The 18,062-nt window shown below is 41.0% G+C and overlaps 2 protein-coding genes across 5 annotated transcripts; one reads left to right on the top strand and one right to left on the bottom strand.

The window, feature by feature from the left end:
* The first annotated feature begins 346 nt into the window (after positions 1-346).
* On the top strand, positions 347-14,016 carry nnt2 (nicotinamide nucleotide transhydrogenase 2). Of its 2 annotated transcripts, XM_056375865.1 has the most exons (22): positions 347-458; positions 1,149-1,314; positions 2,105-2,334; positions 2,428-2,627; positions 2,725-2,812; positions 2,971-3,059; positions 3,161-3,348; positions 3,951-4,084; positions 4,178-4,369; positions 4,902-5,052; positions 6,000-6,161; positions 6,317-6,427; positions 6,534-6,679; positions 7,163-7,358; positions 8,126-8,359; positions 8,897-9,057; positions 9,320-9,499; positions 9,601-9,760; positions 12,006-12,087; positions 12,927-13,045; positions 13,414-13,529; positions 13,659-14,016. In XM_056375865.1, exons 2-22 carry the CDS (start codon positions 1,185-1,187, stop codon positions 13,803-13,805), a joined length of 3,216 nt encoding a protein of 1,071 aa, XP_056231840.1. In that variant the 5' UTR covers positions 347-458; positions 1,149-1,184; the 3' UTR covers positions 13,806-14,016. The 2 variants fall into 2 exon arrangements, with proteins under 2 accessions (XP_056231840.1, XP_056231832.1); XM_056375857.1 differs by lacking the exon at positions 347-458 and having other exon boundaries at positions 958-1,314.
* Positions 14,017-14,043: 27 nt separating this feature from the next.
* Positions 14,044-17,858, bottom strand: dtwd1 (DTW domain containing 1). Of its 3 annotated transcripts, none has more exons than XM_056375896.1 (5): positions 17,728-17,857; positions 15,996-16,313; positions 15,671-15,808; positions 14,596-14,881; positions 14,044-14,468 (listed from the first exon to the last, which is right to left on the bottom strand). In XM_056375896.1, the coding sequence occupies exons 2-5, from the start codon at positions 16,251-16,253 to the stop codon at positions 14,239-14,241; spliced, it is 912 nt and encodes a 303-aa protein (XP_056231871.1). In that variant the 5' UTR covers positions 16,254-16,313; positions 17,728-17,857; the 3' UTR covers positions 14,044-14,238. The 3 variants fall into 3 exon arrangements, with proteins under 3 accessions (XP_056231871.1, XP_056231862.1, XP_056231853.1); XM_056375887.1 differs by having other exon boundaries at positions 17,615-17,856; XM_056375878.1 differs by having other exon boundaries at positions 14,045-14,468; positions 17,743-17,858.
* Positions 17,859-18,062: the final 204 nt, after the last annotated feature.

The raw sequence follows: 18,062 nt of genomic DNA, 5'->3' as shown, positions 1-18,062 counted from the left end.
CTTTTTATTTGACTTTATTGTTTCTTACCCACAGAAAATAATCCACAAATATGTAGCATGATACACGAATATATTTATCCACAAACACATTTCTTTCATTTGTGTTAAAGTATCCACAATAATACAGAGCGATTTGCAAATATGCATAACTTACACTGCAAACACCTATTTTAATTTCACATAAAAATGATAAAAGTTGTAAATTGTTTCACCACCAAAATACATGTAAAGTGATATTTTCACATTAGTGGATCCAGTACACGTGAAACCATGAGTGGAGTCACGTGGCTCGCTATTTATACATAAATAGTGCAGCTGTGATATCGGAAACACGGAACGGAAGGTCGTCTGACTGTCCCTGCAAGCAGGCGAGGGCATCCTAGGTAGGACGTCTCCCCCTGCTGTCGCTGTTGAGGGAAAGCTGAACCATAAACCTGCTCTTTCTGCAAATCTGAAAGGCAAGTCTGGGAATAATAACGCAATCAACCAGTTTTTCATTTCATGGAAGAATTAGTAAACAGGTGGTGGCGGAGAAAGTACACTGGTTGACTGTGTGATTCAGTGAGTGAATGAATGAATGGATGGAAAAAATAGCAAAAACATGATCAGGGACAACTGGTCTGGCTCAGAAATTAAAACACCAAGAAAAATATTACACGTTTCCACTCTTAATTGATTTTTCTTAAAGTATGTGTCTTTGAGAAACAAGTATTTGTAAACACAGAATTTTATACAGTTTGCTTGTGTAAAAAAGTTTGTACCTGTGTCTTGCGTCCTGAGCTGCCCCCTCTCGCCCCACAACATTTTATCTGACTTACCCATGCCTCTACCCGATGTCTCTGCTCCTACCCACAACAACTAGGCCAGACTTGGCACAGTTTCCCTCTGTGCCGTCATAATTCCAGATCTCGCGAACAAGCCTGGAGTCTGTAATCAACCCTGGGCCCTGTGTGAGTGTGTGTGTCGTGTCCTGCAGTGCTGAAGTGTCACTCTGCTCTCTGTAGGCCTCGCAGCACCTACAGCCTGAGTGTGTTGGGCTCAGGACCTAACCGGGGGGGGAGATTATAATGTTCTTTGTTATTTGACAGCAGATGCAGCAGCAGTGTTAACTTATCAGCTACGTCTGATTGTTTGTGTTCATATTCAAGAGCCAGAGGGAGTCTCAGGGCGGACGCTCAGTGGCCATGTCGACCCTCCTGCGCTGCATCTCCAGCTCTTCTGTCGTTTTTCGGCAGCAAGGGGTCCGTCAGAAGATACCTGGGAGGAGGCAGTTCAGGACTTTCCCTGTGTTGTGGGATCAAAAGGCCTCCAGAGGTAGGAAATGTACTGCTCTGATGAAATCTCTCTGCTTAACCTTGCGGTCTTTTCCACAGAGGACAGGCTGGGTCTGCGTTCTCTCTATGGTTTGGCTTTCCTCTGTGTCTGAGTTGAGGAATGACAGTGTAACGGTTCACTCAAGGACACGCTCCTTCTGACCAGAAGAGCAGAAAACTCCACAGATCATGAGCTGTTTGCTACAAGTTGCTAGAGATCTTTCCAAAATTTGGGAACTCTGGTGTGGACCAGGCAGTCGCTTTGCTCACTGAGCTGTAGGTGCTGCTAATATTTGAGAACATATGAGAGGTCAGTTAAAGGTGACATGTAAAACTTCAGCTGCAGTCTGGCAGATTCTGTTCAGACATTTGTTTATGGAGTCAGTGCTCTTTGCTCGGCACTTGTCATCGAGTGTTTGTGAGCGTTTTGCAAGTTACTGAGCGCTTTTTTAACTTTGGATTTTAAGCGTGTCTGTGTGGGAGTGTAGGCCGCTCCGTGTATGCTGGCTCGGAGCCAATCAGCTGCTAATAATGTCTCCATGGCGGCGAGGTCACCATGCCGTGTATGGAGAGACATGTGTAACCTGACACTGTTTGCAGCCACACAATCTCAGCTCTACACGCATGCTCTCCTGTGTTGTTGCACTAAAAGATAAAGACACAAAAGTCACTCAGTTTTTCTTTTTTTATATGAACGACAGATTCTAATATTCAACAAAGACTTGTGAATGCATTTCATGGCTTTTTAATGTACTGCAGATTCAACTGTCATCTGGTTTGTGTGTGCTCAGGTGTGCTCTACAAGGATGTGGTAGTGGGAGTCCCTAAAGAGACGGTACAGAATGAGCGTCGTGTGGCGCTGTCACCTGCGGGGGTGCAGGCATTGGTCAAACAGGGATTCAAGGTACAGGTGGAGAGTGGAGCTGGTGAGGAATCCAAGTTCTCTGACCAACAGTACGTAGAAGCTGGAGCCACCATCACTGATGTTAAGGGGGCCCTTGGCTCAGACTTGGTCCTTAAGGTTCGTACACATCTGCTTCTTGGTCATCCAGTCAGACAAATCGTTTATTTGAGTTTAGATATTACTGAATTTTCCTCCTTTTTTTTGATTTAGGTCCGAGCCCCCAGTGTGAGTGAGGCAGACCTCATGAAGCCTAAGACGACCTTGGTGAGCTTCATTTATCCAGCACAGAACCCGGAGCTGATGAGGAAGCTGTCAGAGAGACAGAGCACTGTGCTGGCCATGGACCAGGTGCCCAGAGTCACCATCGCACAGGGCTACGATGCGCTCAGCTCCATGGCTAACATCGCTGGGTAAAGACAAATGGACATTTAGATACAGATTCTTATGTTTTTAGCTGTTTAAGAATGTCTAGTTACTGTAAACTTGACTTGAGTGTTTGTTTTGTAGGTACAAAGCTGTGGTTCTGGCTGCCAACCACTTTGGAAGGTTCTTCACTGGACAGATCACAGCTGCAGGGAAAGTACCACCAGCTAAGGTAAGCGTCTACATATAGCACAAGTCAATATGAGGGATTTCGTCTTCCCACAATCTTTGCTTTTTCTTCTCATTGTACCTTAAATAAAATATGTAAAGGTGGACTGTGCCAGACCCCTCCCTGTACAATAATATATATGATGTTTCTGTCGTACACAGGTCCTGGTTATAGGAGGTGGAGTCGCTGGTTTAGCAGCAGCAGGTGCAGCCAAGTCGATGGGGGCCATAGTCAGAGGATTTGACACCAGGTATAAGATGGTTTTTAAAAAGAAAAAAAAAAAAGACTGCAGACGGAGTGATGATGGTTTTGATGATTTTAACAATAACCTGGCTGTTTCTTGTCTGTCAGGCCGGCAGCCCTGGAGCAGTTCAAGTCATTTGGGGCAGAGCCTTTAGAAGTAGACATCAAAGAGTCTGGCGAGGGAGTCGGAGGTTACGCCAAAGAGATGTCGAAAGAGTTCATTGAGGCCGAGATGGCCCTTTTCGCAAAGCAGTGTAAAGAGGTCGACATTCTCATCAGCACTGCCCTGATTCCAGGTCAGTCTCACTGGTACCTTCTCTTTTATGTTTTGCTGTTAAAAGCTCCATTAATGTGTATTTTGTGCATCGTAAGATTGAACCTCATGACTTTTACAGCAGCCTGGAAATGTTTTTTATCGTTGATACCTGGCTACTGTCATCAGCACCAGTTAGCAGTGGTGTCCAGCAACAAACTTGGATAAACCACCTGTGTGATACCTGCCTACAGCTGACAGATAAAGGTTCAGATTGGTGAACACACAAAGCAGCTAAAGACCCAGCTATTTTTCTCAGGAGTTGGAGGGGACTAAATCAAAAAGATTATAAATTTTGGAACATCAGGTGGCCAGCCAGAAGACTTAAAGTAAATGCTTATGCTGTTTCATGTCTGTTGATTGATTGTGTAAGTAGGAAATGACTTGCTAACATGTTAGCCATAACAACTCAATTGGCTTGTTTTGATACAGATGCTTTTCTTCCTTTCTGTGGCCAAAAATCTATGAATGCGGCTTTATTGTGGAGCCATTTTTCTCTGACTTCCTTCCATGTTTCTCAGAATGCGTGATGCTATGAACATTTGATCCATCTCACCTGTCCCTCCGTTTCCTGTTCCCATGCAGGGAAGCGGGCTCCCATCCTGATCAAGAAGGAGTTTGTGGAATCGATGAAGGACGGCTCCGTTGTGGTGGATTTGGCTGCAGAGGCAGGGGGCAACATCGAGACCACCAGGCCTGGTGAGCTGCATGTTCACAAGGTGAGCTTTCTGCTGAGGAAACAAAAGAAATTCTGTCTTTTCTGTTTTGTTCACATGTGTAAAATTGACTAATGGTATACTTTTAATGACTAGGGTGTCACACACGTTGGCTACACAGACTTGCCCAGCCGCATGGCCACCCAGGCCAGCACTCTGTATTCAAATAACATACTGAAGCTGCTGAAGGCCATCAGCCCAGACAAGGAATACTTCCACTATGAGCCCACGGAAGAATTCGACTATGGAACAATTGACCATGTCATCCGTGGGACTCTTGTTATGAAGGTGAGTTTTTATTTGTTGTAACTTTCTCCTGGCAACCTCCAACTCCGCTGGCATCCCTCACTCTCAGCGTGAGCTATCAGATTCTGTCATGCTGGGAGACTACGCCAAATGAGTACTAAAAACCCCATCCCAGCTGGGAATAGCTCGTGCTGGATCCCGGCAAGAATGTTATGAACGTTTCAAAATATACTTTTCCAGGAATTGTGGCTTTGACACATTGTTTATGGCAGAGAAAGCATGCAACCTCAACAGGACATATCGGTTTACCCCTTGTTAAACTAAGCATTATTCAGGCCCCTTAAAAGAGAATTTATCTTTGAAAACCACTGGTAACTGGTTCGTGATTGCTGTTTGTTCAGTATAATCTCCTATGCAGTCCATGGGTTTGTGTTTTGAGTGCTCCCACCATCCAGGCGAGATCTCCCACAATGCAAGACTCCAAAGTCTTGATGTGTGTTTCTCACGCAAAACTCTGTGGACGTCCTCTGTGCTCTCACACTGGTCCTCTTGTGTGTTTTTCTGCTGTATCCAGGAAGGCAAGAACATGTTCCCATCGCCTCTCCCTAAAACAGCCCCCCCAGCCCCAGTAAAACAGAAAACAGTCGTAGAGTTGGAGGCTGAGAAAGCGGCGGCGATTTCTCCATTCAACCGCACAATGACCTCTGCTGGAATCTACACCACAGGTCAGATACAAAAACACACATCCATGAAGAAATATTCCTCTGGACATGTGGCCCAATTACATAAACTCTTAGGTTATTTTACAAGGGATTTGTAAGATCTTTTTTGCGCAAAACCCCGCTCTCTACTGAGGAAAAACAAAACGTATGTTAAATTATATAATGAACGCAGTAGAAATTAGAATGTAATGACAATCTTTAGTTTTATTTTGCCAACGTCAAAAAGCTGTTGTGTTTTCCTGTCATCTTTTACTCTGATGTTATATTTTGGTTGTACAACATGTAGCAGTTCCAAATAGAGCTGAAACAATTACTAGAGTTGACTAACGGCAATTATTCTGATAATGGATTTATAATCAAGCAAAAAGGTCAAACATTTTGATGCTTTAAGTCTCTCAAAATGTAAATATTTGATGCTTCTCCTTGCTGTACATCATAGTAATCTGAGTATAATTGGATTTGGCCTGTTAGTTGGACATGAAAAGCAGTTTGAAGACCACCACTCCGGCTTGAAAATGTCACCGAGGGGACAATTTTTTTTTTTTTTTTTTTTTTTTTTCCAGATCTTTTATTGAGAGAAAACATTTGGAGATCAACTGATAATAAAAATAATTCAGTTTCAAACAATATCTTATTTGGAAACGTTTTAAGATCAAGAACACTGAGATCACTAGATCTTAATGGGACTTTTGAATGTAGACACGTCATTTTAATGAAGCACAGTGGGGAATACATTTTTCAGTTCTTTGAAGTATCAGAGAAACTACAAATCATCATAGTTGCATAACCTGTTATGAAACTATAGATGTGTGTTTCTCCTATTCAATTATTCCATTGCTTTAATGGTAAAATGACTGGGGGGAAAAAAAAAAACCAACAGAAACTGCACATTTTTTCCCACCACTGCGATATGGAAACAACATCAACAGCACTGCTCTGTGTCTCTGTAGGTCTGTCCACGTGTCTGCTCCTGGGCATCATCTCCCCCAACACGGCGTTCACTCAGATGGTCACGACCTTCGGCTTGGCTGGGATTGTTGGTTACCACACTGTGTGGGGTGTGACCCCCGCCCTGCACTCACCCCTCATGTCTGTCACCAATGCCATCTCAGGTCAGGTGTCAGTATAAGGTGGTTATGGCCAAATTAGATGTTTTTGTGTGTGTGTGTGTGTGTGTGTGTGTGTGTGTGTGTGTGTGTGTGTGTGTGTGTGTAGTTTTATTTATTCATTTATTTTATCTTGACGTTTTGTCCGTTCTCTCTGTCAGGTCTGACTGCAGTAGGAGGTCTGGTGCTGATGGGTGGAGGTCTCACACCCTCCACCTTGCCCGAGAGTCTCGCTCTGGCTGCTGCCTTTGTCTCTTCCATCAACATTGCTGGTCTTGTATTCAACATAAAAATAACAACAGAGCAAGATTCCTTGTCTTCCCAATCAAAAAAAAATTAGTAGTTCCCTTTTTTTTCTCTCTGTGTGTGTGTGTGCAGGTGGATTTTTGATCACCCAGAGGATGTTGGACATGTTCAAGCGTCCCACTGACCCTCCTGAGTACAATTACCTGTATTTGCTGCCCACGGGTGTATTTGTTGGAGGATATGGAGCTTCGGTGGCAGCTGGATACAGCATTGAGCAGGTGACAGGATACATATTTGTTGTTTGTGTTTGGTTATATGTTGCAACTGTGGCTAATATAACAACCCTGCAACTGTAGCTCATTTCACACATAATACATGTGACTTTATTGATGAGAATTTTATATCTTAACTTTTAACTACTTTTTAACTTTTGTGTAACCAGTCGTCCAAACCCAAAGGAATTCATGCCTAAGCAATTTTTCTTAAACAATTTATTGGCTTAATTTTCATTAACTAACTAATAATTTCAGCTGTAGTTAGTTTTTACTCATACATATAGAAAATTTTAAAACATACGTTTTAAATTAGATGTTTTTGTGTGTGAAGTTTTAAAACATACATTTTGAATCCATTAAAAAAATGTCTTTATTCCTTCATCATGAGCTAAGTACATCTTGTTGAGTGACTCGACTGTGATTGTAAATGTGATCAAATGTGTCATCGCCACACAAGTAAGTCTGACTTTGTGTCTTCTACCTCAGATGATGTACTTGGGCTCAGGCTTGTGTTGTGTTGGGGCACTGGCAGGCCTCTCTGCACAGGGCACCAGTCGCCTTGGGAACGCCCTGGGCATGATGGGAGTGGCAGGGGGCATTGCCGCCACCCTCGGTGCCCTCAAACCCTCACCAGAACTGCTGTCTCAGATGTCTCTGGCCATGGCCACTGGAGGAACCCTGGGTTTGTAGCTAACTGCTTCTAGTGGATCTACAATTGAGACACACATGATGACTATGTAATTTAGTTTCTGAAGAGATCCCGTGTTGTCTTTCTGTATCATGGCAGAGAGTCACTACCCACCAACGAGGCATCTCTGTGTTTCAGTCTTTAAGAAAAACAAAATTTTTGAAGTCCAACAGTTTATTTACAAACCATTACAAGACCATCATGAATTAGTTACATGTTATTAACTTTGCATGCAATTCATCTGGTCTTGAAAGAGTGAGATTATTATTTTATTTTTATTTTTTTGCTAATTCATAACAGAATATCATTGATCCTGTCCAGATACAGAGATGAGTGGATTTCGTCATCATGTCTGAATGTTGTACATGCTAATAGTAATTTAAGAAAGCAGGATGATAAATGATACTATAATCAACACACAAAAGGAGCAGAACATGAGGGTTTACTCAGTGTTAAATTAGTGTCCTTATGTTTTCAAGAAAACACACTTAAACACTTAACTTAGGACTCATCAGACTGGCTTTGAAGATCAGGCTCTGTAACTGAAAACAGGTGTCTGCGTTTTAAACATTTGCTCCTTTTTAACTCTTATTTTTTTACTTTCAAAATGATTTTTTTGTATTTAAACTCAGCCAGTGTGCATGAGAAGCTTAGTGTTTGACTTAGCCAAACATAGTAACTCACTGAGATTTTCTGAAATCTGCCTTTTTTTTTTTTTTTTTTTTCCCTCTCTTGGGCTCATCTTCATATCTCGACTGCAGGTCTGACCATTGCCAAGCGCATTGAAATCTCAGACTTGCCCCAGCTGGTGGCAGCCTTCCACAGCCTTGTGGGGCTGGCAGCTGTTCTCACCTGCGTTGCTGAGTTCATGATTGAGTACCCCCACCTGGAAGCTCACCCAGCCGCTGGTGTTCTCAAGACCGTGGCATATCTGGGCACCTACATTGGAGGTGTCACCTTCAGTGGATCACTGGTGGCCTATGGGAAGCTTCAAGGTAAGTGTGTGTGTGTGTGTGTGTGTGTGTGTGTGTGTTGGATGTTTTAAAGTCAGTACACTATGTCCTTTTCAAGTCAATCATTGCTCTTTATTTAACACACTAATATCTATATAAACACACTGAGCTTCATATCCTCTGGCACTGATTGTCTCTTTCATCTAGTTAAAGCCAAAGATCCTCTGGAAAATCCAGGCACAGACTCGCTGTTTGTGTGCATGTCTCAGCAGTCACAAATTTACATTACAATGCAAATAATCAAGAGGAACACATGCAAAGATTTCTGGTAATTTGTTATGGCTAGGGCAGGGCAGTGGCTGCAAGGCTGTGGTTGGAAGAGGGCTGCTGTCTGATTTATGGATGGGACAGACTCTCAGGCGTCTGATTAGAGGCCTCAACACAGAAGTCTGGGGGCTCAAAGACCCTTGACGCTGCTGAAGAGAAAAGTGTGCTTGCATGTTTTATCTTGTCACATTATTTCCCTTTAGCCTTAAAAAAGAGTGGCAATTATTTCTCTGAAACTTGTTTTGGCTCTAGGTGTCCTGGACTCCGCCCCACTGCTCCTGCCGGGACGCCACATGTTGAACGCCGGCCTGATGGCAGCGTCAATGGGAGGCATGGTGCCTTTTATGCTCAGCTCCAGCTATGGTACTGGCATGGGTTGTCTACTGGGAGTGTCTGGGCTTTCCACTGTTATGGTGAGTTTTCACCAAGTTAAGAAAAGGTGAAGTAAAAAAAAAAAAGATAGTAACTTAAACAATGAAGATGTTCAACTCCACTGATAAGATACTTAAGAAACTGCATTATAGGAGATGGTACCCACTTTGAAACTTTTGGTCATTGTTCCAGATTGGACATCTCATTTTGGACTCAAACTGGTTTTAATTGGCTCATGTAGCTCAAATGATTTTTGCTAACTCCTTGTTTTACTTCTATACAACTTCTCCAACCTCCCTGTAGGGTGTCACCCTGACGGCAGCCATCGGCGGCGCTGACATGCCTGTGGTCATTACCGTATTGAACAGCTACTCTGGATGGGCGCTCTGTGCTGAGGGTTTCTTACTGGAGAACAATCTCATGACGATTGTCGGAGCTCTGATTGGCTCCTCCGGTGCCATCCTCTCCTACATCATGTGTGTGGTGAGTAGACGAAAGCACATCCAGCCACATGTAAATTGTACAGTGTACAATCGGCACAATATCCAGAGAATGAGTGAGTTATTCTCCCCTTCTCCTCCAAGGCTATGAACCGCTCCCTGCCCAATGTGATCCTGGGTGGGTACGGCACCACCTCCACAGCAGGCGGTAAACCTATGGAGATTGTTGGCACTCACACTGAGGTCAACTTGGACCAGACCATTGATATAGTCAAAGAAGCCAACAACATCATCATCACACCAGGTACATGCAACACGAGACATTCGTGAACAGGGTAAGGGGGTGCACTGGGTGTTAAAAAGGGATTTTCAATTTTAAATTTGTGGCTCAGATTAACATGGTAGCTCATCTGTCACGAGTTGGTTAAAAAGCAAAACCGTTCAACCAGAACTTATTTTACATGCCAAAATGATTTTTTTTTTTTCATAGCTGGATGTTGCTGAAAGCATTTTTATGTATTGTTGAATGGAATCAGATCAGAGTTTTAATATTTATTATTATTTAGTCAGTCTTTTGTCCAAACTTTTCAAATGACGGAAACGTTACAAGTATCAAGTGTCGAAAGGATCAAAATTGATGCAGCAGAACTACAGATGGCATCGATTTTTGTTTTTACTCATCAAAACCTGGTGCCAACATTATCCATGATGCAACTCAACTTAAGTCAGCTTTTGGCCTCAAGTGGAGATGAAGAGTGAGGCTACAGAGGTTTATTAACCTCACTTCTTTCTAACGGCACACCAACCACCTTTTTTTTTTTTTTTTTTTTTTTTTTTTAAGTTTTAAAACTTGTAGACTTTCACCCCGAACAATGCTGACTCAAGTGACATCACTTGCACGCCCAATGGCCTGGAAACATCAGTGGAGATCCCCTTTTTTAAATTTCAGCCAAAGTCAGTTAGCAGTCAGTGCATGAGAGGAACATCAGGGAAACACTGTCATTGTGTGTGGAGCCAGTCCAACTTCATCAACAGCATTATTTTCAAAACATCATGGTCAAAAAGACTGCACAGTAGTCAACATGTATATGATTTTAAGTTTAAAAACCAAACCAATGCTACAATTACCACCAATTTAATAATTTTGTCATTTTAAATCTTGCATACATACTGTACACATTAGCAAGAGCTTCTTCCTCAGTGGAAAGTGGATACACTCTTGAAAACGATTGGGGCCTCTGAAAGAGACAGGTGTAAGAAAGAGGTTATGGTTGACATCAGAGACTAAGGTGGGCCACGACTTGAATATCAGATTCTCTCTTCACTGAACAGTGTGGATCCTCCTCTGAACTCCAGCTGCAGGTTTTCAGACTGTCGATCAATAACATCAACGCTCTCTCTCGTCTGATTGACTTAACTTGACGAAACGTTGATCAAATATGTTTGTGCAGCAGCTCTGGAGAAGGTGGAAGCTTTTTTCAAAAACATTTAGGATCTTGGACTGATTGATAGGTAGTAATTGATTAGAAGTCAGAATATTGAAGCATGGTCACCACAGGAGGGAGCAGTTTGCCCACAAATGATCCCGAAGACACCCGGTGTCTTGTGATACATGTACAGCCAACAGTATTAAGTGAGTGTGTCGGTACATGTTTGTTAGCAAAGATGGTCAGATTTTTGAGTGTGAGATGACGACCACATCCTGGTTTATTACATAGAAAAATCCAGACAAACCAGTCTGACAACTGAGCGTTGAGTCGGCAGAGCGAGAGGAACCACTCTGAATAACTTGGATACTTGGATTGCTGTTGTTTTCCAATGGCTCCAAACCAACACAAGGACAGCTGTGTGGTCCAGCATGCTGGTTTGATTAGAGAAACAGTGAAAAGTCGTAAGAGCTATTGAGTCCAGACTCAGGACTTCTCCATGCGCTGTCAACAACAAAGCGTGGCAGCGAGGAAACAGAAGGCTCCAGTTGTCTGGGGAATTAGAAGATACGGGTTACGGGCAACTGGCTTCAAAAAACCTCGATTAGGGTTAATGCTGAACTCTACGAGGTACCTGACCACCAGGGTTAAATAGGGGTTATGCAGACAGAGGGAAAGGAGTTCTTTGCACGCAGGGGACCCACATGCACACCACACATGCAAAAGTTTTCTTTAGAAAAATGTTTCTGAGACCAATGAAATGCTATGATTTAATACACGAGGAGACTTGTGGTGGATGAGGACAGAGAGAAGAGGACAAAAGAAAGAATAGAGGCTAGATGAATAACTGGCTTTATTGTTGTTGAACCCCTGCTGGATCGCTGAGCTTTCATTTGGTTATGAACAATAAATGTATCAAATACTTATTTATTCCAGTAGGGCAATTAACAAGAACGCCAATCCAGATATATGAAGTGCTTGGAAAATTGGATAATAAACTAAAACAACCAAAGGGATTAAAGAATCTCTAGATACTTGTAAAATGAAGCAGATTATAGCCTAAGATTAAGAACGCAATTTGTAAGGCTATTGCATTGATTCTCTGTATATCTTTGTGCTTAGGTTGGGGTCTGTGTGCAGCCAAAGCCCAGTACCCAATAGCAGACATGGTGAAGATGCTGAGGGAACAGGGAAAGACTGTCAGGTGAGTGTCAGCACTCATGTTCTTCATCTTCTTTATAAACCAGATTACTGCAGCTTCTCTGTCCTCAGTTGGGGTTAAACAGAGAGTCCACAATCACAGGTTTTCTTTCCATTACTATTTTTAAATTAGGCATTTTAATCAAAAAGCAACTAACGTGATTTGTGGGAAATATTTGCATTTTAACCTGTTTGTAAAGTGGGAAATGGCAAAGTACCTTTTTTTTTTTTTTTTTTTTTTTTTTTTTAAAGTAACTATACAGTAATGACACAGAAGTATCGAAAGTAAAATTTCAAATATGAGTATTTTAATCTTATGCTACTTTATACTTCTGTGCAATTATATTTCAGAGGAAAATGTTTTACTCATACATTTACATGACAACTATAGTTCAGTTTAGTATTTAGATTGTACTTAACGTGATCATTTATTTAATAAGAAAAATAAAAATGCGCTGTTATAGCTCAGACTACTCGACAGTAAATAAAGTAGTTAACAGTAGATTCACCTCCATCAGCTTCCACATGAAAATTCTACCTACACATTAATTAATCAGTAATAAACATCAAATATTACATTTCATTTTGCTTATAGTATTTTTACTTAAAATTTTAAATTTAGAATTTTCAAGTAAAATATCTCCATCCTCCACCATTTTTATTTTTTTATTTTTGTTTTTCTCTGCATGTTATAACAAATCTGAATTTGTGTCAAAGAGTCAGGTGCATTTTTACTTGTGGCACCAGCAGGGCATTAATGGTCAAGAAGTATATTTTAAATGCAAATATGTCAACTGCAAGTGTTGATGAGCAGTAATATTTTGTGTCCTTCCTCTCCAACAGGTTTGGTATCCACCCAGTCGCCGGTCGTATGCCCGGCCAGCTGAACGTCCTCTTGGCTGAGGCTGGTGTTCCCTACGATGTGGTCCTGGAGATGGATGAGATCAATGACGACTTCCCAGGTAGTCTAGAGTGCTGTTTGAATATTTACTGCTACGTGGTTTTCAGCTTTGGCAGGAAGGAGTCAGATAATATTACCAGATGATGATAATAATACTAGATCAATTATGTGTAATAATTGCACCCCCCCCTCATCTCTCAGATACCATTGCAGAGGCCTTGTGTTGTCTTGATATTTTGACATGCCATGTTATTAGGGCAACAGTCCTGTTTTCTTAGCAACCAGGCATGCAGTCCGACACATATGGTTCTGTTTATGACGGGGGGGGGGAGGAGATAAGTGTGGTGCTGGGGAACCCAATAACATTAGTAGGGACAATTGCAGAACATCTGTCTGGTGTATCAGTCTGTAAACATCTGTGGCCCACAGAAACTGACTTGACGCTGGTCATTGGAGCCAACGACACAGTGAATTCTGCAGCACAAGAGGATCCCAACTCTATAATTGCTGGCATGCCTGTTCTGGAGGTGTGGAAGTCTAAACAGGTTGGTCTACCTTTCTTTCTAATGATCTTTTTGATATGCATTGATGCACCAACAATATCATAGTATTTTTATCTTTGTGGTACAAAAAGTAATACCATACTTTTAATAAAAAAAACAACCTTTCTCCAGGTGATAGTGATGAAACGTACCTTGGGCGTGGGCTACGCTGCAGTAGATAACCCCATTTTCTACAAGCCCAACACATCAATGTTGCTGGGAGATGCCAAGAAGACCTGTGATGGCCTGCAAGCCAAGATCAGAGAGGCCTACTACTAGTTGCCATTCATCACGATGACAGATACTATATTTCCAGCATTAGCTTTCAGGATATATTTATTGGGTCTGCAACAGATGTGATTCTATTACACAGGTGCCTAAGATTCAGAAGATGATTTTTTTTTTTTTTTTTTTTTTTTGAAAATAAGGGACATAAATAACTCAAAATTTAATGTGTATTGATTTGTAAATAAAAATATATCTAAGTCAATCTTTGATTTGATTTCGATTCCTTTATTACTCATTTATCAAACACAACTCATTCATGTTAGTAATTGTAAACAGAAATGTTTTAGTGCATATTCTTATACAAATAGATGTCATGGTATCCCTTACAAAATAAAAATCATAATACAACCAGATATACTGGAGCTTGCATGTATCTGCTCTTTAGCTCCAGTTCTTTACAGTCTCTTTTTAGCGGATTCATCCTTCAGCATTTTCCAGCAGAAATCTTGGCTTTGTTGACAACCGAGTGCAGGTAGGAGTAGAAGAAGAGAAGGTTATCATATTCTCCATTGTACTCCCTAGAAAGACAATGCTCATGGAAGTCCTTGAGGAAATAATAAATAGCCTCAATGGTAGCTAGGTAGGTGTCAGGTTTACCCTTCTGATGGCGCCAGAAACATGTTTTCCTCATCTTCAGCTCTACCTGGAGTAAATCTGATGGAGAACACATGTCAGTCAGAAAGCAGAAGACAACACGGAGTGAGATCATGTTAACCCGTTAATAACTAGCAGCAGCCAAAGCTGTCTGAAAAGCTGCACGTATGAAATCTTTCATGATTACCTTGCAGCCTCTCATCTGTGCTGATCTTGTTGGTCTGGTTCCATGTGCTGTCAATGAAGACCACCCTCTGTAGGGGATACACCCTTGACTCCGTGCCCTTTGATTCATCTGGGGTCCCTGACTCCAGGCTCTTGGCAGTGTGTGTGGCGCCTTGAACTTCCTCACTTTTCAGCCTCTTTATGCGGGGTTCATCAAAGTCATGTGACCTGCTGTCAGTCCTGTCAAGCAAACACTGCATCATGTCTTGAACTGAGACAGCCCCAGGACCAGGGAACACTAAAACAACCTGGGGAGCCCAAAGAGACGACACAGATTCAGAGCGGAACACCATCATACAGACCAAGACTACGGTAAAACAAAGTATTTTTAAGATATGTTGTTTCTGAAGTTGGTGTTTTATACATTAAGTTTAAGAAGCACCGAGGGAAGACAGTTCGATAAAGAAAGAAGAAAAACTAAAAACAGGAGATTATTCAGTTGAGTAAAATAGATGAGGCAAGAAGAAAAAATGTAAAGTCTGGAACTGTCAAAGACTAAATAATAAATAAACATACTACATGGCCTGTGCACTAAAGCCACTGTAAGTCTGTATTTGATTATGTCTAATATAAACTAGTGCTGTGGAATTTAAACTTGTCAAGCACGAAATATGAAAATACAGAAACTGACTCGACCCTCTAAATTTATTTATTTTAAGTTGGATGGTATGGATCAATGGATCCGAATGTGTTTACTATGACAAATACAGGTAGATTTAATGCACAAAACAGCCATTTAACTCAATATCAATGTGAATTATTTAGTGAATAACACTATTAAAAGCATCGACTTGCTATAAAAATAAAATATAAATGAATAAAGCAAACAAAATGCAGTGACAATGGTGTTTTCGTGATAGGTAAAAATAAAAAATAAGCGGCAGAAATGACAGTTAACAATAGAGCTGAAACAAGTAGTTGTTTGCTTGATTAATTGATAAAAAGAAACTGCTATTTTGACAACCAATTCAACTTTTATTTTTCATTTTTCTAAACGTGTAAGAGTTAAATAAACTTTTTAGTGATGAACAACTAACCTTGTCCTTTTCAAACTCAGGTATGCAGGGGTAGGTGTATATGGTGACATCACTGGGTGCGAGGATCTTGGCATGGATTGCAGTGCTCTTGCCATCTGTCTCATTTGGATGCTTGATGATGTCTATCTTCACAGGAAGCTGAGCACAACATACAATATGTAGAAGACTTACATTTCAACCACACCGTTTGAAATATTTCATAAACCTTCAATGAAAGACATTAGTTAATGTTTTCCTCCGCATTAGACTACTACTATTACAGCAACTCCTTAGCTGAAGGCCTCTCTTAGAAGAACAATCAAGTGAGTCCTAACCTCTAACTGACCTTGATTAAGGGGATTTCTTGCAGGCCGACACCCACTAATGAGCAGCATGTGTAGCAGAAAAACATCCTTGATCCTCCACATTTAGAGCACTTCAACCTGCCCCTCTGCTGCGCTTTCTCCAGCACTGCATGTGATGCCAATTGTAGACCTTGGAGAGGCTGCTTGGCGAGCTCACGAGTGTCTGATGAATCACTTGAGACTGTTGTTTTGTCACGGCAACTAGGATTGAGACGCTGGTCTTGATCCAGGCTGCTCATGCTTGCTCTTTAAATGTTGGCAGATCAATCCTGAAGTATATGCGGGCTGTACATTCATAGCTGAACAAGAATGACAAAACAAATGATGCAAATATTATCAGACAGAGATAATCCAATATTTACATAAATTTAAAAGTAAGGGGCACAATAATGTGGAAAAACCATTAAAGAAGCCAGGCCTGAAAATAAAAAGCTCATAGAGGACTCTTTTTCAAATAGATGGACTGAGCTGGGAGATATTAGGTATATTAATATAATATTAATACTATGGTGAGATTGGAGTCTAGGATTTCAAATACTTAATGAATATGATGTAGTTTACATGCTGTCTTTTCCTGGTTATAAGGGCACATAGTCACTAAGCATAAGAAGTAAAATCCAACACAGATTAGACAGAGACAGATAGTCTTAGACCACACACCTCAGGGTACCTCGACAACAAAATTTACTAAAACACTTTCATAACTATGCATGCGAGTTTATATATGTGTATAAGTATGCAAATGTAGGCTATGTGCATTTTCATGTACACATGTTTCTGGGTACAGATTTTGAAAATATGGCTGCTGCTTTGCTCAGTTTATAATCATTATTTCTTGGTGTTTTACTTGTCCTTTTTCCTTATTTTCCTTGCAATTTTGCAGCATTATTATACAATTTTCTGACCATACAGATCTGTTCATTAAAGAGAAATGATCACCGATCGATTATTTTGAGGTTAGGACTGTTAGACAAAACAAGAATCACCTCTCTGTATAGAATGTCATACAATTCAACAGCAGCACAAACTACATACTCCAAAATTATCATATAGATGAATCATCAACCCTTTCAAACCCCCCCCCCCCAACCCCAACCTTATAACATTCATGAAGGGAGGACTTATTGCAGGACTTTTGTATTAGACTGCAATAGTTTTAGCTTGATGTTACTAATAATCTGTGTAAAATAGTACAACACTCCTAAAGGACATTTGTCTTCGTGGGGTACTTTTATTTTGAAAAGTACATATTCCTGATCATAATTAAAACCTTTTACTGCAGTAACATTCGCAACGCATGACTTTTCCTTGTAATTTCTGCAGCGTGTTATTACTAATTTTATTTAGGAAAACAATCAGAATACTTCCTCCACCTCTGGCGAGCATCAGCTAATGTGACAAAGATACTGAACGCACGTAAAATGAGCTAAACACATGCGACTGCATTCAACTCAATGATGAGCGTTTGAGAGTTCATGAGCACAACAGTCAGTTAACATCGTATTCTTATTGTATCTCTCTCTCTCTGTCTCTCTTTAGCTCGATGAGAATACATACTGAACTGTTAGAGCTGCTAACGTTACAACACAGTCAACATTACCCGACTCATGCTAGTGAAGATAGCTTCTGTTAGCATGCTTGCTCAACATCTGTTGCTTCGGCTAGTATAAGCGAACGAAATCACAGTGGCTTAAATTAGATAATAACAGAGACCAAAGGAAAACAGACGTTTGTGTAGCTCAGTTGAGTTGCAAGCAACGTGGTCCACTGGTTAGTCCCGATAAAGACGGACTAGCTGTATTTAGTAAAATGACGTTCCACGACGTGGGCGTCTTCTTCTACGCCGGAAATAGTGTTTCGAATGAGGGAAAGCTAAACACTGGGAGAGGGCAGAGAATCTGAATAGTAAGGTGTTTTGATGAAGTTTCGGTTTAAGGTAATATACATAATCTGCTGTCAGTTTACTAGGAGACTGCAATTTGAATTGAGATCCTTCTTTCAAGATAATAAAGTAATAATTTAATTTATAGTTTGTAATAATTTGTGTG

The sequence above is a fragment of the Seriola aureovittata genome, chromosome 1 (assembly GCF_021018895.1).
Source record: "Seriola aureovittata isolate HTS-2021-v1 ecotype China chromosome 1, ASM2101889v1, whole genome shotgun sequence".
NCBI classification, from domain to species: Eukaryota; Metazoa; Chordata; class Actinopteri; order Carangiformes; family Carangidae; genus Seriola; species Seriola aureovittata.
This window is presented reverse-complemented; position numbering and strand designations above follow the sequence as displayed.